We start from the raw sequence: 27,686 nt of genomic DNA, 5'->3' as shown, positions 1-27,686 counted from the left end.
CAACCATTTTCCAAAGTGTACAAAACATACACTTTTTCAGACCCCCACCCTCCCTGAAAAAGTGTACATCAACCATTTTTAGATTTCAAGACAAGAATCAATCATTCTGAATAAAAAGAAGATCCTGTCTATCATAATTAAGTTTAATATAGAAATTTGCATTGAAAATAAACTGAAACATATCTCACTGCTTTATTTTTTATTTAAAATAAAAAAAAGCATACAGTAAAAAAGTTGATTTTTAACCCCTTCCCCCCTAGTGTAAGTTTTGTGCACTTTGGAAAATGGTTGACAATTATGGATGACCCCTTATCTTATAATACAATGGAACAAACTAACAATCAACCTGTTTATATTGTAGGCATTTTGGATTTTAGTAGAAGATGTTGACAGTGAAGTGATATTACATCATGAATACTTTCTTTTAAAGAAGTAAGTTTACATTTGTGCACATATGGTTTTCTCTGAGCTGTCAAGTCTATTGATAGATAACAGTTCTGATCAAGTTTAAGGTTTTGATTTACAAAATCGTATGATTCAAAACATTAGGTTTGTAAATATTTCCTTTTTGCAAAAAGACTTTCTTACAAAAGCTCAAATATTTGCCAAACAAAATTGTGTTTTGTTCAAATATACACCTTGCCAAAGAAAAAAATAGATATAACTATGGTTTTACTTCTTTTTCAGCAAATTTGCAGGCGATGAACATGTGGTAAAATTCTTTGTCCCAGTTTTTGAACCTTTACCACCCCAATATTTCATCAGAGTTGTGTCAGACAGATGGCTAGGTAAGTGGATTTTTTTTAAGGAAAATTGCATCAAGATGAAAGATGTAAATTTTAAGAATTATTTGGTAAATATCAGTGAAAAAGCAATCTATCCATAAATATCACAAAGTATGTGCTTGACTTGTGCAATAAAGTTATGGTGACTTGAGGAACACCGGTATCACTCAGATTACAATTCTACCTTGACAGGTAAGTTTGTATTTAGCTTATAAAATACTTATATAGCCTTGAGAATTGAAAGGTCAGTTTATTCCATTCATACAATAGAAGTTTACCTATAAGGGTCAGAATGGGGTTTACAGAATAGAGAACACATGTAATAGCAACAAATAATAGAGAATAGAGAAAATGAACAACAAAATAAGGAATAGAGAATAATTTAATGCGGTTCAAAAGTATAAAGAATAACTGTGCAAAATAGAAAGGTAACTTAGGTAACTGTAATGCAATACTGATATAATAATGATCAATGTACAGAATTGATAAATAATCTTGTAACAGAAAGACTAAATAGTAAAATCATTTTCATGAGAATTTTACAGAATGAGAGTTATTTTTAAGGCTATTAAAAGAAAAATGCCCTAAAAATTTAAAGAATACAGATATTAAAAAAACCCATGCAGGTCCTCATATCATTTACATTGTCAAAATATAAGACATATCTAGTCAAACTGGTTTTAAACTAGACATCTAGTCAAACTGGTTTGGTATAACTGACTGTTTCTTGCCCTAGATGTCTATTTCACTGTGACCTTATGTGTTTGTGCTAAGAGTACATTGTACTGTCATATTTATTGATTTTCTGTTGGGACATGACCTACATTGTTAACATGCAAAACAGTGGCTTGAGATTTCAACTGATATTAGTCTATAATGAATTAATATTTGGAATGTTATATCCTGGTTGATGTTTTTTTGGGGACCAAGATGTTTTCTTCATTCTTGTTCACATTATGATTATTTTAACCTTCATTGCGCATTTAAAGATAGAAAAAATTTCAGCTCTCATTTAAAATATTTTGCAACTAAATAATAATCTGTCAGATTTGGTGTAAACAAAAAACAAGACAGTTTAATAGATAACCTGCAAGCATAGTCTATTTCTATAAAGTCAAGCAGATAGTTTTTTTTATATCTGAAAAAAAAACTACCATGTAAAGAAATATGCAATTAAAAGGCAGAAATAACCCCAAAAATTCAACATTAACAGATTTTTAACAATTAAATCAAGATGCACAAAGTTTTAAGTATTGGTCAGAATATAAGGTTTTTTTGTACTTTAACAATATCACAATAACAATAAAGTGACCTTAATTTTGGACAAGGTAAATGGCATGAAGCCAAATTTATCAACTTCTATCATATGAATGGGATAAACTGACCTTTCAATTCTCAAGGCTAAATACAAACTTACCTGTCAAGGTAGAATTGTAATCTGAGTGATACCGGTGTTCCTCAAGTCACCATAAGAATCTGAGAACAAAAAACCTTAAAGGAAAATTGTGATTTTAATTTCCAATGCAACAAAAGTATTATGTTAACTGATTTGTGTTTATTCATTATAACAAAGGATATATTTTCCATTTTAAAATCGTTAAAAATGTGCAATAATACATCAGTGATACAGAAGTGTACATACAATATACCAAGCTCCTAAGTTTTATAAATATAATTGATTTCAGCTGCTGAGACCCAGTTACCAGTATCCTTCAGACATTTAATCCTCCCTGAGAAGTATCCACCACCAACAGAGTTGTTAGATCTACAGCCACTTCCTGTTTCCGCTCTCAGAAATCCACAGTTTGAAACTCTCTACAGTGATAAATTCCCTTTCTTTAATCCTATCCAGACACAAGGTAAGATAAAGTAGTCAAAGAGTATGCATTTTAAAATAGACCTAGATTAACTAATTAACAAATTAAACAGGTGTTACCTGCTATTTATTACAACACAAACATAACAATATCATTCCATACTTCATTGTAGAGTTTACTTTTGAAATCTTTTTAAGTAGACTCACCATATAGGTTTTATTTATGTATATGAAAGAAATAGTGTTGTTTTGTTCATTATTGTGAATGTACTAGACATGATACAGGCAATGACGTAGAAAGAGCAGTAGGGACTAAGATTTTAAAAACAGTAAGAATATTCACTACTCAAATTTTACGAAGCAATGTTAATCTTTTGATTCAGTATATGGCCTTTTGAAAATAAGTTGGGTTTTTTTTTGTATTTTTTATTGTGTGCCTAACGTTCCGCAGTTTTGATTTGGAAGACATGATTCTAGGGCAATATTAATTAAGGTGGTACCTAACAATTTCACTAAAATTAATTTGGCTCGTTTAATTTTGTTAAAATTTTGACAAAGTATTTACTTTTGACCCTTTAACAAAAATATAAAAATTTCAAAAATTTTGAACCAACCGTTTTGTTCAAAAAATTACATTGGTTATATAGCAGTTTGACAAACACCAATTTTGATCTTTGTGAAGCTTATTATTCCCTTTACAACACAACGTAATTAAAACGTTTAGCTGACGTTACAGAGTTATCTCCCTGTAGTGTTAGGTACCACCGTAATATGATTAATATAAGAATGTTTTGTTGCCTTTTTTTTCAGTTTTTAATGCCATCTACAACAGTGATGACAATGTGTTTGTTGGGGCACCAACAGGGAGTGGCAAAACAATCTGTGCAGAATTTGCTTTACTCAGATTGTTTTCACAGAGTCCAGATGGAAGATGTGTATTTGTTACCCCACTGGAAGCCCTTGCGCAACAGGTAAGCTTTTATTGTCACCTGATATACAGTGATATATATTTTTTTTAAAAACAATCATATGAGTTGATTATTTCTTTTATAATTTTATAGTGAGCTGTTTTAAATAATACCATGTGTCATAATTATATAATAGCCCACATTGAAGGAACGAAGACCTGAGGTCAAGTCACCTGAAACAAACTATTGGATGTGATGAGGGTTGGTACAGCATGCAATAAAAATTCTACCATGTACTGTTCACTTTATTATATACTCAAGTATGCTTATTCTACAAGTATTCATAACAAGATATGCAATACAGGGCATGTGATTTAGGTTTTGATATAAAATTGTTATCATATATTGAAAACTAGACCTGGCAGCTAAATATGTGTTAAAATACAATTTATTTTCCATGCACTTTGATACTTATCTGAATATGATCAATACTTGGATATTAATCCCTTTATATTTTTGTTGTAGATGTACATTGAATGGCAGGTGAAGTTTGGGCAGCAGTTGGGTAAAAAAGTAGTTTTGTTGACTGGAGAAACAGCTACAGATCTCAAACTATTAGCAAAGGTATGTCCAGCAATATATGTATAAAGTGTGACACAGTTATTGGAAGCAATAACAACAAACAATTTTAATGTTATTTAAATACTGGAGCTTAAAGCCAATTGTAAGATCTTCAATATTCATAAAGTGTTGAATTCTCATCCAGCTAGAAATGATGACTTGATGTAAACGTCTTTTATGTTCAATTCATTATATAAGAACAGTTGTTTTACTTAACAACAAAGTGAATTTTGATAAAGCATACAATGTTTGTAACATTATACTTATAAATATATTATACTTCAGGGCAACATAATTATCAGTACCCCAGAGAAATGGGATGTGTTGTCAAGGAGATGGAAACAGAGAAAGAATGTACACAACATAAATCTGTTTGTTGTTGATGAGTTACATCTGATTGGAGGAGATGTCGGGGTAAGTTATCAAACTGTTTGTTGTTGATGAGTTACATCTGATTGGAGGAGATGTCGGGGTAAGTTATCAAACTGTTTGTTGTTGATGAGTTACATCTGATTGGAGGAGATGTCGGGGTAAGTTATCAAACTGTTTGTTGTTGATGAGTTACATCTGATTGGAGGAGATGTCGGGGTAAGTTATCAAACTGTTTGTTGTTGATGAGTTACATCTGATTGGAGGAGATGTCGGGGTAAGTTATCAAACTGTTTGTTGTTGATGAGTTACATCTGATTGGAGGAGATGTTGGGGTAAGTTATCAAACTGTTTGTTGTTGATGAGTTACATCTGATTGGAGGAGATGTCGGGGTAAGTTATCAAACTGTTTGTTGTTGATGAGTTACATCTGATTGGAGGAGATGTCGGGGTAATGTGGGGATTATTTGAATCTCTGTAATAAGTTTAATATACTTTAACTATTTGATTGTGATTTAAGCATGCCTCTGTCATTTAGGGGATTGCCATATAGTGTAACCCATTTAGGTCCTTCACTTATAGCAGCCTGCATTTGCATTATCAAAAGACATTTAGCTTTTATTAAAAGACATGTTACCAAAAGGATGCAATTATTAGTGATATTGTTATAAATACATATAGAAAGTTCTAGATGGAGAAGCCAAAAGGTATGGTATCATAATTAAGGGATTGAAATTCATTGATTCATAAATTTTATGAAGTTTCACCTACCATTTTATCTTTTTCAGCCAATACTGGAAGTAATATGTTCGAGAATGAGGTATATCTCTTCACAACTAGAGAGAAACATCAGAATTGTATCATTGAGTTCTTCACTGTCCAATGCTAGAGATATCTCTCAGTGGTTAGGATGTAGTACAACAGGGTTCTTTAACTTCCATCCTAATGTCAGACCAGTCCCACTAGAACTACACATACAGGTAATTACACTTACATTTAGTGACATTAGAAATTGACATATTTTCAGTTACAGGGAATCAACTTATTTTTAAGTTTGTGATGTCAAAAAGGCAAGACATCTCTCCTGAAGTAAGAAATAGACATTTACAATAACACATCTTATTAATTTGTGTTTTGAATGCAAATTTAGTATAACATAATTGCTATATATCAATAGTTTTTTATCATTTTTATTTTTTAGGGTTTCAACATAAGTCATAATCAGTCTAGAATCATTGCTATGGCCAAGCCAGCATATCAAGCTATAGTACGTCATTCACCCAGAAAACCAGTCATTTTATTTGTCCCATCCAGAAAACAGACACGTCTAACAGCTGTAGATATACTGACATTTAGTGCTGCAGAGATGAACCCAGACAGTGAATCTGTACGCAGTAGATTCTTGCATGTCAAGGAAGAGGATATACAACCTTTCTTGGAGAAAATCAATGACAAGGTATGGACATGGAGTTACAATATGTAAACGTATGCTCCTAACAAAAACTAGATTTGATCATGGTCAACAAAGCATCACCCAGAAACATAAGATTAAAAAGAGGTGTTATAATCGAAAAGATTGATCAAAACTGACTGTGATCACACAATATTTAACTCATTGTTGAGAACAATTATTTCTTATATTAGAATAGATATAAAAAAGATGTGACATGATTGCCGATGAGACAACTCTCCACAAGAGACTAAATGACTCAAAAATTTACAATAATAGGTTACCTTATGGCCTTTGACAATGAGCAAAGCCCGTACTGTAGAGTTTGTTTAAATTTTATGGTCTAATGACAGTTGTTTCATTATAATCGGATTAATCCAATAAATTCAATACTTTTAAAGTAAAGTTTTAAGTTTAAGCTCAATGAAATTAATATTTTCAGTGCTTTCATTAAAGTGAATATTGAGATCAATGTTGACATTGTGTGTATTTTCAGACATTAAAGGAGACATTAAGTAATGGTGTAGGATACCTTCATGAAGGATTAGCAGACATTGAGAGGAAGGCTGTGGAACATTTGTTTAGTAGTGGAGCAATTCAGGTGGTGGTTTCATCACGGAATCTGTCATGGGGAATGAATGTGGCAGCACATCTGGTAGTAGTCATGGATACACAGTATTATGATGGAAAAACTCACTCGTAAGTATATGGATATATTATGGTTTGTTAATTGCTTCATTATACAAAAGTATTGTTACAGTGATCATAAACGGATATAATTTTGAGAAATACAGTTTCTTCAACCATAAAGTATCTTGACATCCAATCTGTCAGAAGTACCCTTGGAAAAAATGGTCGTTTATTTAGTGGTTTAGGAATGAGAAATACACATCAAAATTAATTTATGACATAATTTCAAGCATTTGCTTAATGACCCTTTATTTGTTGATTAGATAAATTAAATGTTTAATGATATGAACATTAACAGCTTTATTTAATGTTATTATAGATATGAAGATTATCCAGTGACAGATGTATTACAGATGATTGGTAGAGCTAACAGACCAATGACAGACCAAGAAGGTATGGTCATCATTGTCCTTACTAAGAATGTAGCAGTATTTTAAAGTCATAAGAAACGAGTGACCGGTGAAAAATAATGTTCTTCCAATTCTTGAACCAATGCACACAATCATCATAAACTTAGTCTTCTGTGCACGAATTAATCATTTTTTTCAATCGGTCAGTGTTGTTGTGAAAATATGGCAGATAATTAAAGTTCGTGTTTTGAAGCCGAAGTTTAACGATTGTCACCTGTTTGTCAACAATCGACAAAAAATCAACAAAAAAGCATGGAAATTGAGCACGTTTTAACATGTAAATTCAGATAATAGTTTATTTTAAGGACATCCATGCGTATTGTGATCACCGGATTTTTACGAGATGGGTCACACTGAGGTCACTTTGCATATGGAAAATATGTCGGGGGGAGTCCTGGAAGGAAGCAATGAAAATAAAGTAAACTTCTTCTAAATATGAATAAATTAAAGAATTTTTCTTCAGAAAAAAGTATATGTACATAAGTTTTATAATGAAAACTATCCATTGAGTTATAAAAAAACGTATGCATTAATTTTTTTTGATTTGAGGTTTCTTATGACTTTCATGATGTTAAAAATATAGTTGAGCCATAGCTAAATAAGTGGGCATATTTTATTTCTTTTACATAAACTTTTAATTGTGAAAAACAATTAGATGAAAGCTAAGTACTTTGTACTTCGAAAAGCAAAACAAATGATGAACTTAAAAAAATTATATATCTATCATGCAGATTATAGGGGGAAAATGTGTAGCTTTTACATTACAATATTAGTACAATAACATCTTAATCTTCCAGAAATTTCAACTGTACAAAATAATTTGAAAAATATTCAGATTATCATTACAAAGTTTATTATTGTATTCATGATTATTTTAAATTTTAGGTAGAGCTGTTATTCTTTGTCAGAATACAAAGAAGGAATTCTTTAAGAAGTTTTTGTATGAACCACTTCCAGTAGAGGTAAATATAGAATTTGAAGTCATAGCTTCATAATGAACCTTATAATATTCGTTGTTATTTTTAAAATTTTCAAAATATGCCAGCAACAGAGGAATAGTTTTTTCACATGCATATAAATTTTTCCATCAAGTTAGGACAGTCATAGATGAATTTCACAAATTTAAAATTACTTAAATCTTGATCTTTTTACAATGCTATGGAAGCATGAAAATGTAATGGCTGCTGTTTCATGAAAAAGGACAGTTTTTACTCCTCAATGTTCAAGATTTCAGCAAAATGTTTTAACCCAGAATAATCAGAACTGTGTGTCTACACTATCCTATACACACTGTTTGTTTAAAGACACATTTTTATTTTGGGTTTCTTTCTTCTTTAATAAATTAATGTAAAAATATTGTACTTTAAAGGATTTAGAAAAAATATGGTTTTACACAGCTTTAAAATCAATTGAAATTAGTATCCCTTAAATTGCAATACTTTCACAGATGTAATCCTGACTACAATATAATAACAGTCATTATATGTTTGTAGAGCCATCTTGACCATTGTTTACACGACCACTTCAGTGCTGAAATAGTGACCAAAACCGTAGAAAATAAACAGGATGCTGTTGATTATCTTACATGGACATTTTTGTACAGAAGGATGACACAGAATCCTAATTATTACAATCTACAAGGTGTCTCACACAGTCATTTGTCTGATCACATGTCAGAACTGGTGGAAAATACAATCAGTGACTTGGAACAGTCAAAGGTAAGGATGTTTCATTATATACATAACCTCATGCAGGGGCAAATCCAGTCATATGATCTGCAGTTAAGAACTGCTGTCTGTGACTTGGAACAGTCAAAGGTAAGGATGTCTCATTATATTTATAATCTTATGCGGAGACAGATCCAACCATATGATCTGAACCGTTAAGAATTGCTGTTTGTGACTTGGAACAGTCAAAGGTAGTGGTGTCCCAAACATGAACATAATTATGAGTTTGGACACGTAGAAATTACAACCAGTGACCCTGAACAGCCAAATGTCAAAGTACAAGAGGTGATCTCATGATTTATGGTTCTGAAATTGAAATGTGCATTAGGATTTAAAGGTATTTTTCAGAAGCCCAACAGTTCAAAGGATATCTTTAACACATACTGAATGATAACTAACTTACCCCACCACCAAAAGGAAATGACTTGGTACAATCAAAAGAGGGGAAGTGGTCTATCATGTAAACCATATTAAGGGACAATTCTAAAATTAAAATTAATTCAGTTAAAGAAAATAACATCATTTCTTGTTTCACAATTTCAGTGTATCAGTATTGAAGATGAAATGGATGTGACACCACTCAATCTTGGTATGATTGCAGCCTACTACTACATCAACTATACTACTATAGGTAAGAGGATTTTTCTTCCTTGTAAATAAAAACATTACTACAAATATTAATTCGCAATTTATGTGGTTGTTAAGTAATAAAGTATGCAGAAGTATAGCTAAGTACCTTTTAAGACATGTTTTTTTTACCTATAGCAAAAGTGTGAAAATTTTTGTCTGTTTGTTGGCTACTTATAATATACTTATTTCAATATACAAGAGATACTCCCCTTTGAACACAATATTTTGATATTTGTGTAGTATTAATTTTAGTGAAATTGTTTTTAAAAATGTTTCTTCAAAATAAAATATTTCCTATTTTATAAATGATATCTGTTTTAAAAAGTAATAATAATTATTTTAAATACTATTGTAGAGACTTTCAGTATGTCATTGAATGGCAAGACAAAGATCAAAGGATTACTGGAGATCATATCTAATGCTGCTGAGTATGAAGACATTCCTATCAGACATCATGAAGACAATATACTGAGACAGGTAAAACACACAACACAATGTAGAGTCATTTTGAGATAAAGCTTCAGATAAAGGTGAAATTCTTGCATGAGAAATGATGAAATACTTTTAAGGTTTTGAGATTTTTTTTATATTCCAGTCTTTGGACAATCACTGTGTTAAAAAAAGTGCAGAAAAAGATTGTCTGATTCAAATTAGTTTTTACTTTTGATGTTTAAGTAAAATTTTGACCATAAAGACGTTCAAAACATCAAATTCAATCAAGATTAGTAAAACATACAGTACATCTTGGTGTGAGCACCCTTCTTTACTGGTACAGTGTGTATCTAGACTGTGTAACAAACTCAGTAATATGATGATTTGTATTGTTTCAGCTTTCCTCCAGACTACCTAACAAACCTAGTAACCCTAAGTATAATGATCCCCATCTGAAGACCAATCTCCTCCTACAAGCACATCTATCTAGGATGCAGTTATCAGCTGAACTACAACAAGATACAGAGGATATTCTCAGCAAGGTAACAATCTATTTAATTTTTTTTAAATCGTTCAGTCAACATTTCTTCTTATTTTATTAAACATACTTCTATTGTTTTATTGGTTTTATCTATAAAGATATTAAAATGGTGTATACTGAATATAGCTTATAGAAGAATCATTCACTGCCAGTTTACTGGTGGAATAAAAATGATGTTTATTCTGAAAGAAATAAAGAGTACATATTGTTTTTACAGGCTATTCGTTTGATCCAAGCCTGTGTTGATGTACTAAGTAGTAATGGATGGTTAACACCAGCTTTATTGTTTTTCAGGCTATTCGTTTGATCCAAGCCTGTATTGATGTTCTAAGTAGTAATGGATGGTTAACACCAGCTTTATTGTTTTTCAGGCTATTCGTATGATCCAAGCCTGTGTTGATGTACTAAGTAGTAATGGATGGTTAACACCAGCTTTATTGTTTTTCAGGCTATTTGTTTGATCCAAGCCTGTGTTGATGTTCTAAGTAGTAATGGATGGTTAACACCAGCTTTATTGTTTTTCAGGCTATTCGTATGATCCAAGCCTGTGTTGATGTACTAAGTAGTAATGGATGGTTAACACCAGCTTTATTGTTTTTCAGGCTATTCGTATGATCCAAGCCTGTGTTGATGTACTAAGTAGTAATGGATGGTTAACACCAGCTTTATTGTTTTTCAGGCTATTCGTATGATCCAAGCCTGTGTTGATGTACTAAGTAGTAATGGATGGTTAACACCAGCTTTATTGTTTTTCAGGCTATTCGTATGATCAAAGCCTGTGTTGATGTTCTAAGTAGTAATGAATGGCTATCACCAGCTTTATTGTTTTTCAGGCTATTTGTTTGATCCAAGCCTGTGTTGATGTTCTAAGTAGTAATAGATGGTTAACACCAGCTTTATTGTTTTTCAGGCTATTCGTTTGATCCAAGCCTGTGTTGATGTTCTAAGTAGTAATGGATGGTTAACACCAGCATTAGCTGCTATGGAACTGGCACAAATGGTTACCCAGGCCATGTGGGGAAAAGATTCATATCTGAAACAGTTACCACACTTCACAACAGAAATCGTCAAAAAATGTGTTGACAAGGTAAGCTCATATATCCTTTTTCCTTACATATATGGATGATATACATTTACCGGGGTACACTATATAAATATGAAGTATGGAATTTATAACAACACTGGTTTCAACAACCAGAGAAAATAAATGACCATTGTTACAGTCTAGTTATTTTTTTATGCCCCATTTATGGGCATTATGTTTTCTGGTCTGTGCATCCGTTCGTTCGTCCGTTCCTCCGTTATTCCTTTCGTCCCGCTTCAGGTTAAAGTTTTTGGTCGAGGCAGTTTTTGAAGAAGTTGAAGTCCAATCAACTTGAGACTTAGTACATATGTTCCCTATGATATGATCTTTCTAATTTCAATGCCAAATTAGAGATTTTCTCCCATTTTCACAGTTCACTGAACATAGAAAATGATAGTACAGATGGGGCATCCGTGTACTGGGGACGCATTCTTGTTTATTATTAAGTATGGAAATAGTAGTCACAATATTTATTTATTATCACTATAAATTATTATAAAAATATTGCTCTCAGGAACTTATACATGCTCTGTTGCATATTCACATTAATTTCTGAATTTACTGCAAAATCACAGAATATATATGTTTCATGTATTGATGTCTTATTTTGACAGTGTCGAGAGAATATATATATATTTTTTCTATTAATGTCCTACTTTTATAGGGTTAAGAGAGTAGATTTAATGAATGTCTGTTTTAATTTAACCATGTTAAGAGAGTTTTTGGTTTATTGCTATCTTGTTTTGATAGGGTATAGAGAGTATATTTATTTCTTATTTAAACAGGGTGTAGAGAGTATTTTTGATGTTATGGAGATGGAAGATGAAGAACGTAACACCATATTATCATTTTCCGAAGCACAAATGGCTGATGTTGCCAGGTTCTGTAACAGATATCCTAACATAGAATTAACTTATGAAGTTCAAGATAAGGAAAGCATCTCGAGGTAAGTTTTCATTTTAATTTTTTCATATCCATAAGAAAACTCTGAAATCTGTATCAAACACTCACAATAGAAGTATTATTAGAAGTTCAAGATCATTGTACAGTTTCTTTTATAACAGATAAGACCAGATTGAGTGTAAATTGTATAGATTTATTGATTGGTTGTTGGTTACTGAATGTTCAGTGGCAAATATTTCATGCATTCTAAAATAATACATGAAATAAATCATAAAGGTACAAGTAATGAAGTGTTCAGTTGAATCAATTCGCAAATAAAAAAACTCAGTCAAGTATAAATTTGATTTTTTGATGGAAATGCATCAAACTCGAAAGTTGTCTATTGGTTGTTAGTTGCCTAATTTTCAGCTAGTAATATTTCATGTTTTTCAAAGAGAATTTAAAAACTTTAGCTGCTTCTAATATGTGTAAGAGTTACAGTAATTTATTTTTAATATTCTATTTGTTTTTATTTCAAGTGGATCAGCTGTGAATGTACAGGTGACATTAGAAAGAGAAGATGAATTAGCCGGACCAGTTATTGCTCCTTTCTTCCCACAGGTAAGTCTACTAAATTATGTTATTTCAGTGGTTTATAATTAAAAAAATTGAACGATTGTTAATAAGCTTACATTACATAAGTCATTATGCATAGTAATTATTTGAACCAGCTCCTCATCTGTGACTAGTAATTTTAACTGATTTATCAGCATGTGAAAATTTATTTACTAACCAATACTATCCTTTTAATGCATTTCTTGTTTTGGAAGGGTTATTTTAATGTTCATTCTTTCCATATTTTTTTAAGATGGTCCCTCTTCAGTATTTTCAATCAGGTTATGATCAAAACACATAAAATTTCCCTTGAGTTACAATAGGTTGAATGATTTGTCTATCAGGATGACACCTGCCTTTTGTATGGTTGGAAAGCATTGTCTCCTTATAATGTTGATATATTTTGATTTTGAAATTTGTTGAAAATACAATATTATAAGTATTATATTTTTTTTCAGAAACGGGAAGAAGGATGGTGGGTTGTTATTGGGGACAGCAAAAATAATTCTCTGTTATCTATTAAACGTTTGACATTACAACAGAAAGCCAAAATTAAGTTGGACTTTGTGGCTCCCTCTCCTGGACATTATAACTATGTTATATACTATATGAGTGATGCCTACATGGGATGTGATCAGGAGTACAAGTTCAGCATAGATGTCAAAGAGGGTGAAAGTGATGAGAGTGATAGTGACAGTGATTAAACTGTGACAATGTATGACAACTGATACAAATTTGGTGTGTGTCCTCAATGATGGGCACAGAGAATGTCTAGGTCAACAGTGAAATTTGGACAAACTGATAAAACCAATAAATAATTGATAAGATTATCCTCTCAATGTCATACACAGATTAAAATCATTCTCAATCATGTTTAAGTACTTTAAAAATTAATGACAATGTGTGACCTTTAACATGTAGATCATCTTGATGATATTTGCATAACTTGTCACATGACCAAGATATGTAAATAATGTCACTGTGTGTATTGATCTGATTGTTAACAAATGTATTCAGATTATTTATGACAATTTTGATGACCATTGGTAAATATGTAAACATAGATAAGAGAGAATAGGACCAGATGTACATAGCACAGATTGATCTGTTGATAAAAAAAATAGGGTTATTGAAAATTTTAAAGCAATTATTTGTGAAGTCCATTATAATTTTTTGTTATTTTACACATGTAAATAATTTTGAAGTGTGAATATAATTTTTTATGCATGATATATCGTATAAAAATCAGTTTAGTGAGATATACGAGTATTATAAAGTTATAAATTTCATCTGGTTAAATTATGTTTCAAAAGTAACTTCTGGTCTGTGTTGTTTGTTTAATTATTGAAATAAAAAAAAAATGAAGATTACTGATTACTATTTATGGTTAGTTATGTTAAGATATTTGTTATTCGAATAAAAAAAAAATCACACAAATAATTCAGTGAAATGTTGAGTGCAATTTAATCTCTGACAAATAAAGTTTATTATCATTTAACATGTCATATAATTGTTGTTCATATTCAGTTGGTCACTACAATGTACTACTGGAATTTTCATTACCTACATCTTTATATTCCAGTGCTGTATTGTTGCTATATGTATATGTACATTGTAATAAGTAATGTAATAAATAATGAAAATCTGTTTTAGTTTAAACATATTTATTTATAGTGGATTGGGAAACAAGTTTTGCAACTTATATTAATCCCTTTCCACTTTGCGTGTGCGAGTGCTGCCTTGTATCTGTTTTACAGTGTTTGTGGTATATATAAAGTTTAACTTTTTGTAAAGTTATAAATTATAATAGGGTCTCTTGACACTTATAAAAAGCTTTGTTGAATGACATTACAGTAAGTTCAAAATTACAATTAAAAATTCATTATCTAAGTAACAAACAATAAAACTGAACTTGAAAATGGAATGGGGAATGTGTCAAAGAGACAACAACTAGTTTGTTTTCTTAGCCATCCTGTAAGGTTTAACAAGATTGTCTTTGATCAGGATTCTATGGTCTATAATTAGAATAAATAAGATTATATTAAGTGCTTATTGTCTTTATACACATGCTGTAAATAGTATGTGGATAATGAACTTTCCATGGTATTTTACAACTTGGTGTGAATGTTATACTTCTCTGCAGTGTCAACCTCACAGTGCTTTGTATTCAAAGATATAGTTGGTTAAAAATTATTGAATTCCCTTGGTTGCAATACGGTGCATTGTAAAAGATTGATATATTTTCAATTAGCAGATATTTCATGTATATACAGGTTGTCTATATGGATATTGCCAATTTAAATGCTGAAGGTTTTTTTTACTGTTGTATAGTAACATAGCTATGTTATCCTCTTGTAGCATCATACATGTGCCTAAGTTGTAATAATTGGCTTGTCTTGTCTTTATTCTTTGGTCTGAAATAAGCGCTCTGACAGAACATGTTTAACCCCACCATATTCTTTATGTGCCTGTCCCAAGGTTTAGGTAGTTGTCATTTGGTTCATGTTTGTCATATTTGTTTTTTTGTAATTTTTATACGACCGCAAAATTTGAAAAATTTTTCGTCGTATATTGCTATCACGTTGGCGTCGTCGGCGTCGTCCTGCGTCCGAATACTTTTAGTTTTCGCACTCTAACTTTAGTAAAAGTGAATGGAAATCTATGAAATTTTAACACAAGGTTTATGACCACAAAAGGAAGATTGGTATTGATTTTGGGAGTTTTGGTCCCAACATTTTAGGAATTAGGGGCCAAAAAGGGCCCAAATAAGCATTTTCTTGGTTTTCGCACTATAACTTTAGTTTAAGTTAATAGAAATCTATGAAATTTTGACACAAGGTTTATGACCACAAAAGAACGGTTGGGATTGATTTTGGGAGTTTTGGTTTCAACAGTTTAGGAATTAGGGGCCAAAAAAGGGCCCAAATTAGCATTATTCTTGGTTTTCGCACAATAACTTTAGTTTAAGTAAATAGAAATTAATGAAATTTAAACACAATGTTAATGACTACAAAAGGAAGGTTGGTATTGATTTTGGGAGTTTAGGTCCCAACAGTTTAGGAATTAGGGGCCAAAAAGGGACCCAAATAAGCATTTTTCTTGGTTTTCGCACCATAACTTTAGTATAAGTAAATAGAAATCTATGAAATTTAAACACAAGGTTTATGACCATAAAAGGAAGGTTGGTATTGATTTTGGGAGTTTTGGTCACAACAGAATAAGGGGCCCAAAGGGTCCAAAATTAAACTTTGTTTGATTTCATCAAAAATTGAATAAATGGGGTTCTTTGATATACCAAATCTAACTGTGTATGTAGATTCTTCATTTTTGGTCCTGTTTTCAAATTGGTCTACACTAAAGTCCAAAGGGTCCAAAATTAAACTTAGTCTGATTTTAACAAAAATTGAAATCTTGGGGTTCTTTGATATGCTGAATCCAAAAATGTACTTAGATTTTTTATTATGGGCCCAGTTTTCAAGTTGGTCCAAATCAGGATCTAAAATTATTATATTAAGTATTGTGCAATAGCAAGTCTTTTCAATTGCACAGTATTGCGCAATGGCAAGAAATATCTAATTGCACAATATTGTGAAATAGCAAATTTTTTTTTAATTAGAGTTATCTTTCTTTGTCCAGAATAGTAAGCAAGAAATATCTAATTGCAAAATATTGTGCAATAACAAGATTTTTTTTTAATTGGAGTTATCTTTCTTTGTCCAGAATCAACTTAAATCTTTGTTATATACAATATACAATGTATATTCACTTTTTACTTCCAACTGATAAATTAAAATAATCTTTACCATTCATGATAACAAGCAGTTTTATATTTTCATTTGCCAATAACTTTATGTAAATAACTTCATTGGAAATTTGCCAATATAAAATGTTGCTGATGAAGCTTTTTTTCCTTATCTTATCTAAAATGTTTTTAGATAATGTATGTTGGACATTTGCCAGACATGACTATGATGTCATTTTCTATTTTTATTTGCCAATAACTTTATGTAAATAACTTCATTGGAAATTTGCCAATATAAAATGTTGCTTATGAAGTTTTTTTTTATTGTTTTATACAATAAACAATGTATATTCACTTTTACTACCAACCAATCTTTACCATTCAGTGATAACAAGCACTTTATTTTACATTTTAATATTTTATGATGTATTTAAAAGAGTAGTTATTGTTGCAAACTCCATTAGAAATTTGAATTGATATCAGTTTTGGAAAAAGGGAAACGGGGATGTGAAAAAAAGGAGGGGGGGTTTAATTTTTGTCATTTCAGATTTCATAAATAAAAAGAAAATTTCTTCAAACATTTTTTTGAGAGGATTAATATTCAACAGCATAGTGAATTGCTCAAAGGCAAAAAAAACTTTTAAGTTCATTAAACCACATTCATTCTGTGTCAGAAACCTATGCTGTGTCAACTATTTAATTTTAGATTTAAAAAGTTTGAAGAAGAAATTTTTAATTGATTTGTAAAATCTTGATATTTGTTTTGTGTAAAAAAAAACCATGTAATGTCAAAAATTTGATCACAATCCAAATTCAGAGCTGTATCACGCTTGAATGTTTTGTCCATACTTGCCCCAACTGTTCAGGGTTCGACCTCTGCGGTCGTATAAAGCTGTGCCCTGCGGAGCACCTGGTTTTAGTTATAAATAGGCTGTAAGTTTTCTCAATTGAATTTTTTCATATTTTTCATGTCAGAGCCTTTTATGGACAACCAAACCATATGGGTTTTTCCTCATTGTTGAAGGCTGTATGGTTGCCTATAATTGCTTACATCTACTTTATTTGAACTTTGGTGGATAGTTGTCCTATTGGCAATCATACACATCTCCTTATTTTTATGTTGGCAGGAATATGTGTCACCCTACCCAAACACATGATATTTTTTGATTGACCCAACCTGTCTTTGATCAAAAATCCTGAATGCAGTGTGATTAGCAGAGAAGCAACAAAAACTAATTTAATACCCCAAACAATTTTTGTGTCGGATATAATGTCATTAGCCTGTCATTCCTTCTAGTCTTGTTCTTGTCATAACAACTCCTCTGAAACCACAACAGAATTTATAGATAATAAAGACATACTATGTATACACATGTATCGACAGGAAATTATGATTCAAATTTTTTTCTAGAAGTTCTGCCCCTTTGAACTTATTTGCCTCAATATACTACAGTCAATCAGTCCTGTTCTTGTTATCACAACTCTTTAGAAACCCCCACAACAGGATTTCATTAAACTTTGTAGATAATAAGGACATACTGTGTAGATGTGCATATCGACAGGAAATTATTTAGTTATGCTCCTTTGAACTGATTGGCCTCAATATACTTCAGTTTGTCAGTTCTGTTCATGTTATATCTGTTTTAACCAATCATTGACCAATCCTATGACCTTCTGCACTTTAGGTGACCATGAAACCACTTAGGTAGAAGAAACAATTGTGATGCATGTTATTCATCAGAATTAGATGACAAAATATGTTTATTCCAATTAAAAAAACAAATGTCAAATTTCTATTGTTTTATTCCTTAAAAAGTTACAACCTTTAACAAAATATCAAAACATGAACAACTGATTATCAAACAATCAAACAACGATAATAATAATAGAAAATTATAGATATCTAGTGGGTTACATTTCATTAAGTTGACCAGTTTATTCTGGTCCAGCTAAATACTCATGTTAATAAAACTACAAGGTCAATTTTAGATAAAGAATGGAAGGTCCTTCCTTAAATACATATATGACATAAAGATTTATAAAATATACAACCTTGAGTGTGTACATGTATTACTATTGTATTAATCTTTCTTTGGATATTTATAATCAGTAAATTTCACTATTATGTGCTTTTAATTCAAAATCTATTTTTGAAATCTGTTAGTGAACAACAGTTTTCTTTAATATAAATATGGAATATGGACAGCTTGTTCATACCCATAAAATACATGAAATAAGTAAAATGAATGACAACAAAGATTTAATAAAAGAGCAAAAACAAACCCTGAATACATTGCATATAGTTTCAAGCTCCATGTATTTACATACTAATGCCATTGACACCAAAAATGTTTTCTTTATTTATAGTTGGCAATTTTATTCAAAAGAGACATAAAAATAAGATAATTTACCCGTTATTGATTTTGAATGTTGCTATATCATGTAAATGACTTTACAGCTACCCATATGCAGGAAGATAAATGTGAAAAAATATTAAATGTACAAAATGTAAATATTGTATTGATTCAGGAAAACAATTCATCTGGCAAGGTATAAGCTATACCAAACCTATTGTTACACAAAAAAAAGCTAAACCTGAAATGTGTGTAAAAGAAGTTAAAGGAAATAATACAGTGGGGTGTTAGAAAAAAATACTCCTTTAACTTGTAAGTACATGTTTGACTTTCTAATTGTTAGATTAAGAACATAATGCATCAGTACCTTCAAATATCACAATCTTAAGACACTTTCAATTCAGTGACCCCCCCCCCCCCCCCCCCCCAGCTTTTTATAAATCAATCTATACTAGAAAAAAAGTAAAATCACAAAAATACTGAACTCAAAGAAAAATCAATTTGGAATGTCCTTAATGACATGGCAAAATCAAAATTACAAAACACATTAAAAACATGGACATACTCCCGACTTGGAATGAACTTCCCTAATACAAATTGTGGGTTTTAGTATCATCATAATCGAACAAATGTACCATAAATAAGACTAGTTGGACTTAACGCACAGGTACCATTCCTAATGATGTAATTGCCCATCTCATGTATGCTCTGTTTTTTAAAACATAATGCTGTCATATTAGTTTTTTGTCTGCTTGATATTTTATACACTGGCCTTAAAAGTTAAAAAAAATCACAAAACTTTATACATCTGTGTATAATGTCATGGTAAACAGTTTTAAAACATAGAAAAATAATTAAAAAAAAACAACAGCACTTAATACAAAACTCAACATCAATAATACAATATAATTTCTGTAAATAAATAACTTTTGATCATTGAATCCCAACAAAATGACTGATGGGTGGGGCATTCACCATTAGTTCATTGTATTGTTCTATAAACATCCACATTCTGTTCATGTAAGTATCTTCATAGTATGGAAGACCATTCTCTTTGATGAATTTAGTCACCAGTGGCTTGATCTTTAGGCACATGTTGTCCGATAACTTAGGGAAGAGGTGGTGTTCTATGTGGCAACTTACTATTGCATGTCCAAATGTATAATCTAAGAATGGATTCCGTGGAAGGTTGAGTACACCAGTGGACATCTGATAAATCCTCTTTGGACGACTTTTAGGCGAGTACATTGCTAATCCAATGTGCTGGAAAATGTTGACATGAATATAAGGTATGGCAAGAACTGCCCTGTAGGTAAGAGTGCACAAAACTGCTCCCCAGAATGAAAATCCAGATATATTCATTAAAAGGTACAAGTTAATTGTAAGTCCAAGCGGCATCAGTATTAGATATGTCAGTAGACTTTTCCATTTTCCCCATATGTCTTTTAGTACAATAGGTATAGTTACAACAGGTAAAAACAAAGGTACTACAAACATATATAAGTAGCTTGGTACAAATGGTACTTTCCATGTGCTAGAATCTCCTAATCCAATGATGTTTGTGTGTGGATGATGAACCTTAATGTGGATATCATATCCAAGATCTCCAGAAAATGAGCCACATAGATCAGAAACGAAATAGACCATAAATGTGCCTAGCGCTTTACTACTACAAAGTGCACCGTGTTGAACTAAATGTGCAGTTTTAATAGCTATAGTTGAATGACAGCACCCAAGGACAAACACTCCCAACGCAACGGTTTGTATATTGCTTGATTTCATTAAGAATAGAGCAACAAACACAAGTCCAAAACTGAGGAATAGAATCATCCAGTCCACTCCATGCCGGTCCCACCAACTACTGCTGTCTACAAGCTTGGTTACTTGTTGGTTTAACTCAGCAAAGTTTGGAAGTTCTTTGAGAGAAACATAATCATAAACATTTTTCTCATCCTTTCCTTCGATTACTTTGACTTCCTTACTAGCTTTGGGTCTACTCTTAGACATTTTTAACGAATGGCAAGAAATCTCCCGGCAGCAGTAATAAATTAAGGGACAGCTGATACATCAATCAATTTTAAGTCATGTGATGATGGTTGATAACAACAGATATATAACTTATCACCGAAAAATGAGCTAATAGAAAATAGCCAAGAACGGACGTTATAGAACTTTTAACCAATATTTTTCAATTCAATTCAAAGTTTTATTTAGATTCGATATTCAATAAACTACATAAACATAAGCTGTGGCAGAGCCATGTATACTAATTGTATTTATTTGTCTCTGGCTGTGGTGAGCTTTTCAAATCAATTTAATAACAAAATATAATACACACATACAAAAGTCATGAACACAACACAATTTTTATGTTTTTATTTTTTGCAGTTATATTATTTTGTATTTATTTATTTTGCTTGTGCATAACCTGTGCTTTAGCCGCATGCAGTCTCTTACTTGTACTATTGCTTGTAGCGTTTAATTTTGCATGTGCTACTCGGATATAAATACTGTGTGCTATTATGTGCTGATATTTGACATTTGTTTTGATATCATATCTTGCTTTGCTTTATTTGTTTATGTATGTTTGGGTTGTATATGTATCTAATGTTATTAGATGTATGTTTGGTTTATTAATATCAGTCGGTTAAATAGCCCTTAAGAGATCATGTTCCTTGTTATTATGTATATATGCAACCCGACTTTGAATGATACAATACCTGAAAAAGGCTATTTTTTTTGCAATAGGAAAAACCAAAAAAAAAAATGTCTTTAGAACTGGTATTTTGATAGCACAGATCGAAGAACTCACATTGAGGATCTAGGAACTGTAGTCTGTAATTCAAACAGTTGTTAAATGTGGTAACAATGGCAATTTTAAAAATGGTGCAAACAATTCCAGACTTTTCCTGTTACCAATGTGAATCAATTTTAAAAAAAGTTTTTTAATGGGAATAAGGGAAAAGTTTAAGATACCATTTGTGGTTTATTGGTATATCCTGCAATAGTTTATCAAATGCCAATTATTTATTCTAGCATTTGCAATACATAAGGTTATGAAATATACTAAAATATTATTAGTTACATAGTGTGCTAGTGACCTAATACGGTATATATGGGGTCAGTAAATTCCATATGGGGTGAGAGCGAAGCTCGAATCCCCATATGGAATTTACTGACCCCATATATACCGTATTACGTCACTAGCACACTATGCAACGAATTTATCTTACCGACTATCTTAACGTGTGAAATTAAGACTAGTGATTCTCAAAACGAGCAAGTCTTCAATACTGTTAGCGCTAAGAAAATACTTCCATTGATCCTACAAAAACAGATGCCAACAATAACGACTTGTAAGGTTTAAATGTGTTTATGAATTTGTTTCAATCTTAATCATCAATTTCTTCGTCTGTTGGAACTTTTAAGATTTTTTTCTCAGTACCGTTTTGTTTTTTACAAAGGGACATAGCACCATTCTGTATCTGTATCAATATAAATTCTGCCAATGTAGGCACACCTCCAAAGGAGTTGAATATGTAATCCTCCACCACACAATGTTATAATACACAATGAATGTCAAATCCAATTATGAATACACAGTAAAATATCGGTAAAAAGTGACTTTTCTGTAATGCCACCGTTATGTACATTTAATATATAATTTGACAATAAAAAGATAAAAATTTATCTTTAATTTTGATCTGTATGCACCCATATATAATAACCAAAATTTATTAAGGTTTATTTAACTGTCTATTTGATTTGATTGCGACTGAATGATACCTGTGGAGATTCCCACCCTGATCATCAGCATAATGTCACATGTTATCTAATATACACTCCTCACGAAAGATTGTTTTTCTTTTCGCATTTTTGTTGTTTAATTAGCAGATCATATCGCTTCATATGCAGATTATAAATAAGCTGTCTACACACTCTTTCTAGTTGTCCAGCAATATTTTGAACAATTTCATTGTTACATTTATTCACAGTATAGTAGAAGGGATTAACTATAAGTTGAATTAAGTCTACTTCCTCTACAAAGTAAGATTTTGCTAAAAGTTCACTTCCCATATCAATTATAATATCCACGGATCTTTTCCTGGCCATTTCAAGTGACTCACATGTCAATAGAAAATGTGACAAGGTTTCAGGACTCTTATTACAAAGTTTACATGTTGGATTGACTTTGTTTTTATTGAATGATGCTCGATTTGATTGAAATATATAAGTTCCTGTAGCAATTTTAGTTCTTGAAGGAATCCTTACAATGTCTCTATTATTTGCTGTTTTTGTAGTAATCAGTGGGTGTATTTTCCCGATAGTATAATGACAGTTCATATATTGAAGAGTTGAGAACATCTTAGAGTCGTCAAGAATTTTGTTAGTCCAGTAGCTTTGCACTTTATTGTCTATAAATGATTTCCATTTTGATTTTGTAAGTGGATTGTCCAGATACTAACCGTGTATGAAATAAGCCCCGCCCCTTCTTACCTAATAAGGAAAATAAAGGGACATAACTCCACTACTAACCGTGTATGAGATAAGCCCCACCTCCCTACTAACCTAATATCAAATATACACTGTTTGCACGCGGACGCTTTTAACCAATCATATTCCTGGAAATGTATAGGAGGTAAGATAAAATCCGATATGTCGGTAACTGGAAAAAATCGGAAATTATCTGCAATTTGATGTTATACCATATTTTACTAATTAAATATGCAACTCAACTAGAATCAAAAGGAAAGAAGGCGGGGCTTAGCTATGGTACAGTATATTAATTTTTCGTGTTATTCCATGACTGAAGCTCCACCTTTTTTTTTTTTTAAAAAGGTATCCGCCTCTGAAATATTGACAAACTGAAAAACGTAAACGGTCAAGATCTTCATTTGTTTTCATTTTATAACAAAAAACAATAAATCATGTGTACCACATCTTAAGAAACCTTTTTAAAACTATATAGGATTGTTACGAGTTTCCTTAATTTTTGAAAAAAATACTAAAAGTTTCTTCTTTCAGTTCTGAAACAAATACAATGAAATACTACAATTTAGTATCATTTCCTTTGCGAAAATTCGATTAAATTTCGATTTAAAAAAGGGGATAACTATAGAAAAAGGAATAAATATCGGCTACAAAAAAAAAACATGATTCGTTTTGCGATCAAATAGGGTACACTATCTACGCTCACTGGATCCGCCACTGTTTAGTGTTCATTAAAATTGTGTTTTAATAAATAATCTAATAATCGAATCAATAAAATGACGGGAAAAGAGCAGCTTGTACGAAAACTTTGAATGCATGAATATGAATTTTTCACTGAGATGAACAACCTGTAAATTATTATTAATTTGTATGATACCACGAAAACCAAAAAAAAAAAGTTTACTCTCCGATGACGCATACGATCATACACGGGTCGCAAAACTAAAAATTCGGGAAAATCCGACATTTTCTTTTACTTTCTGCAAATTCTTGGGCTCTATTTAAAGAAATGCACAGAATATTATAAACGAGGCGCAAAAGTGACTTGCGCGAGCTTCCATTTCGTTGGATAAAACTGTAACGTGATTAATTTTCAATCATTACCTCAAGGTCTTCAAGCTGTCAATCATTTTATCTATATTACAAATTTTATATACCATGTGTCATACTCATTAACATATTTAAACAAACTCATCCTACGGATTCGTTTGTTTTAATATGTTAACTCGTAAGAACCATAAAGTACTTAACTTTGCGGTTAATCATTGAAATTGTCTTTAACATCCTTCCCGTTACTGACTATGGTTATGCTCGGTTACTTTCTATCAGGTAACATGACAGAACGTAACAGAAAGGAACTACACAGCACTTTTGTCTGTTTATTCGAATTGTGTAGAAGTTTACTTCCATCTATATTAATAAGATACTTTAAAAATAAATTTACCGTAAAAGTGTCGACAATAAAATATTCTGAATCTCAGAAGGTACAAAAAAAACTGTAACAGGAGAGAACAACCAAATTGTTTGTCTCTAAATTCTGATCTTTGGGGAGTTCGGATTTTTCAAACTGATTGCCATTCACCAATACATAAGGAGTCATACAATCAGGAAATGATGCTATCCTCATTGCATTACAAGAAATAAAATCTCGGTCTTTCAATACGTTTCCCCAGGTGAAAAAAGTGGTAACAGGAGGGAAATTATCCCTTGTGACAAATTTAAAAGACCCTTAAAAATACAAAAAATCTCACAAGCTTTAGTAATAACAAAATCAGACCAGTAAGGAACACGTTTTTATACACGACACTTACCAAAGAGGAAATCCTGGATAATCATAGGTCTGTTCTTTGTTCCTTTGGTATTTCAACCAAAGATGAAGAACTGGATCTTCCATCACTGTATTGGATACCTAAACTACATAAGTGTCCTTACAAACAACGGTATATTGCTGGGTCTTCCAAATGCTCCACGAAACCTCTTTCTAAATTATTAACATCTATTTTATCAGCAATCAAAGACGGGCTTCAAAGTTATTGTGAAACTGCCTATTCTAGAGGTGGCGTGAATCAGATGTGGATACTTAAAAATTCCAAAAATCTTTTAGAGTACATACAATCTAACTCTCTTTCATCTTGTAACAGTATTAAAACATTTGACTTTTCTACTCTTTATACAAGTATTCCACATTCCAAACTAAAAGACAAATTGAAAGAGTTGGTATTACTTTGCTTCATAAAAAAGAATGGCCAACGTAGATACAAGTATCTTGTCTTAGGGAGGGATAAATCATACTTTGTAAAGAATCACTCTGATTCAAACAAAAAATTCTCTGAAACCGATATTATCAAGATGCTTGATTTCTTGATTGACAACATATTTGTAACGTTCGGAGGACGTGTTTTTCAACAGACTGTCGGCATCCCAATGGGAACAAACTGTGCCCCTCTACTTGCCGACTTGTTTCTTTATTATTATGAGGCTGACTTCATGCAGGAACTTCTTAGGAAGAAAGATAAGAAGTTAGCAATATCCTTTAACTCTACTTTCCGCTATATAGATGACGTTCTTTCACTAAACAATTCAAAATTTGGTGACTATGTGGAACGCATCTATCCCATCGAATTGGAGATAAAGGATACTACAGATACAGTTAAGTCGGCTTCATATCTTGACTTACATCTAGAAATTGACAATGAGGGTCGGTTGAAAACAAAACTTTACGACAAAACAGATGATTTTAGCTTTCCAATTGTGAACTTTCCATTTCTAAGTAGCAACATTCCAGCAGCTCCTGCATACGGGGTATATATCTCCCAATTGATACGATATTCCCGTGCTTGCGTTTCCTATCATGATTTTCTTGATAGAGGGTTACTGCTCACAAGGAAGCTCTTAAACCAAGAGTTCCAAATGGTGAAGTTGAAATCATCCCTTCGTAAATTTTACGGACGCCATCACGAGTTGGTTGACCGTTATGGAATAACCGTTTCACAAATGATATCGGATATGTTCCTTACGTCGTAACTACAATCCCCTTCCCTTTCATGAATGTGACCTACCGAGTTAGACTATTTACCGGATTTGTAATCACATAAGCAACACGACGGGTGCCACATGTGGAGCAGGATCTGCTTACCCTTCCGGAGCACCTGAGATCACCCCTAGTTTTTGGTGGGGTTCGTGTTGTTTATTCTTTAGTTTTCTATGTTGTGTCATGTGTACTATTGTTTTTCTGTTTGTCTTTTTCATTTTTAGCCATGGCGTTGTCAGTTTGTTTTAGATTTATGAGTTTGACTGTCCCTTTGGTATCTTTCGTCCCTCTTTTTTTATACCCCATCTACGATAGTAGAGGGGCATTATGTTTTTAGTCTGTGCCTCCGTCCGTCCGTTCGTCTGTCCGTTCGCTTCAGGTTAAAGTTTTTGGTCAAGGTAGTTTTTGATGAAGTTGAAGTCCAATCAACTTGAAACTTAGTACACATGTTCCCCATGATATGATCTTTCTAATTTTAATGCCAAATTATAGTTTTGATCCCAATTTCATGGTCCACTGAACATAGAAAATTATCATGAGTGCGAAGTTCAGGTTAAAGTTTTTGGTCAAGGTAGTTTTTGATGAAGTTAAAGTTATATCAACTTGAAACTTAGTACACATGTTCACTATGATATGATCTTTCTAATTTTAATTCCAAATTAAAGTTTTGATCCCAATTTTACGGTCCACTGAACATAGAAAATGATAGTGCGAGTGGGGCATCCGGGTACTATGGACACATTCTTGTTTAAATATAAATTGGAGTTACTTGTGTTTCCTTTGTTCTATTGATCTGGATGTACACCAGATTCAACAGATTACTCATGATAAGATCTGTAGGCTGTGGCGTAAAAACTTTGTTTCATTAATATAGCTGGAATTCTGTCACAGTTATATCACCTTCTCGGTGGTACTGTAGTTCTTTTGAATTCAATATTTTCTTGCATTGAAGTGGATTTTTTTCCTAAGAAATTAGCAAATAAAGTAGAGTGCGGAATTCCTTTTTATTCTCCCGTATTAGACATACATAGATTGAAATTACAATTAACATTTTATGACCCTGTGGTCAGGTGTGGGATTTTCATATTGAAATTTTTTATAAAACCAC

The 27,686-nt window shown here is 31.8% G+C and overlaps 2 protein-coding genes across 3 annotated transcripts in view; one reads left to right on the top strand and one right to left on the bottom strand.

Annotated features, from left to right (window-relative positions):
- LOC139521702 (U5 small nuclear ribonucleoprotein 200 kDa helicase-like) overlaps positions 1-14,065 on the top strand; it is a 50,536-nt gene extending 36,471 nt beyond the window's left edge. Inside the window, exons 26-44 of one of the 2 annotated variants that reach the window (XM_071315236.1) lie at positions 362-432; positions 688-788; positions 2,471-2,644; positions 3,412-3,572; positions 4,035-4,133; positions 4,416-4,544; positions 5,288-5,479; positions 5,701-5,955; positions 6,446-6,648; positions 6,959-7,032; positions 7,935-8,011; positions 8,543-8,767; positions 9,320-9,407; positions 9,762-9,883; positions 10,237-10,380; positions 11,290-11,466; positions 12,249-12,409; positions 12,885-12,966; positions 13,419-14,065. In XM_071315236.1, the coding sequence (XP_071171337.1) occupies positions 362-432; positions 688-788; positions 2,471-2,644; positions 3,412-3,572; positions 4,035-4,133; positions 4,416-4,544; positions 5,288-5,479; positions 5,701-5,955; positions 6,446-6,648; positions 6,959-7,032; positions 7,935-8,011; positions 8,543-8,767; positions 9,320-9,407; positions 9,762-9,883; positions 10,237-10,380; positions 11,290-11,466; positions 12,249-12,409; positions 12,885-12,966; positions 13,419-13,664 (2,781 nt within the window). In that variant the 3' untranslated portion in view covers positions 13,665-14,065. Of the gene's footprint in view, positions 1-361; positions 433-687; positions 789-2,470; positions 2,645-3,411; positions 3,573-4,034; positions 4,134-4,415; positions 4,545-5,287; positions 5,480-5,700; positions 5,956-6,445; positions 6,649-6,958; positions 7,033-7,934; positions 8,012-8,542; positions 8,768-9,319; positions 9,408-9,761; positions 9,884-10,236; positions 10,381-10,596; positions 10,702-11,289; positions 11,467-12,248; positions 12,410-12,884; positions 12,967-13,418 lie in introns of those variants that run through there. The other variant, XM_071315237.1, reaches the window with a different exon arrangement.
- A 4,422-nt stretch (positions 14,066-18,487) lies between these two features.
- LOC139521700 (fatty acid desaturase 6-like) lies at positions 18,488-21,164 on the bottom strand. Its single transcript, XM_071315235.1, has one exon. It carries the CDS (start codon positions 21,061-21,063, stop codon positions 19,990-19,992), a length of 1,074 nt encoding a protein of 357 aa, XP_071171336.1. The 5' UTR covers positions 21,064-21,164; the 3' UTR covers positions 18,488-19,989.
- Between the last annotated feature and the right edge of the window lie 6,522 nt (positions 21,165-27,686).

The sequence above is a fragment of the Mytilus edulis genome, chromosome 4, assembly GCF_963676685.1.
Source record: "Mytilus edulis chromosome 4, xbMytEdul2.2, whole genome shotgun sequence".
In the NCBI taxonomy this organism is placed as follows: Eukaryota; Metazoa; Mollusca; class Bivalvia; order Mytilida; family Mytilidae; genus Mytilus; species Mytilus edulis.
Note: the sequence above shows the minus strand (reverse complement) of the source record. Positions and strands in the feature narration are given on the sequence as shown.

Coding starts and splice junctions, on each gene's coding strand:
- LOC139521700 (XM_071315235.1), bottom strand. CDS start 21,063: ATGTCTAAGAGTAGACCCAAAGCTAGTAAGGAAGTCAAAGTAATCGAA.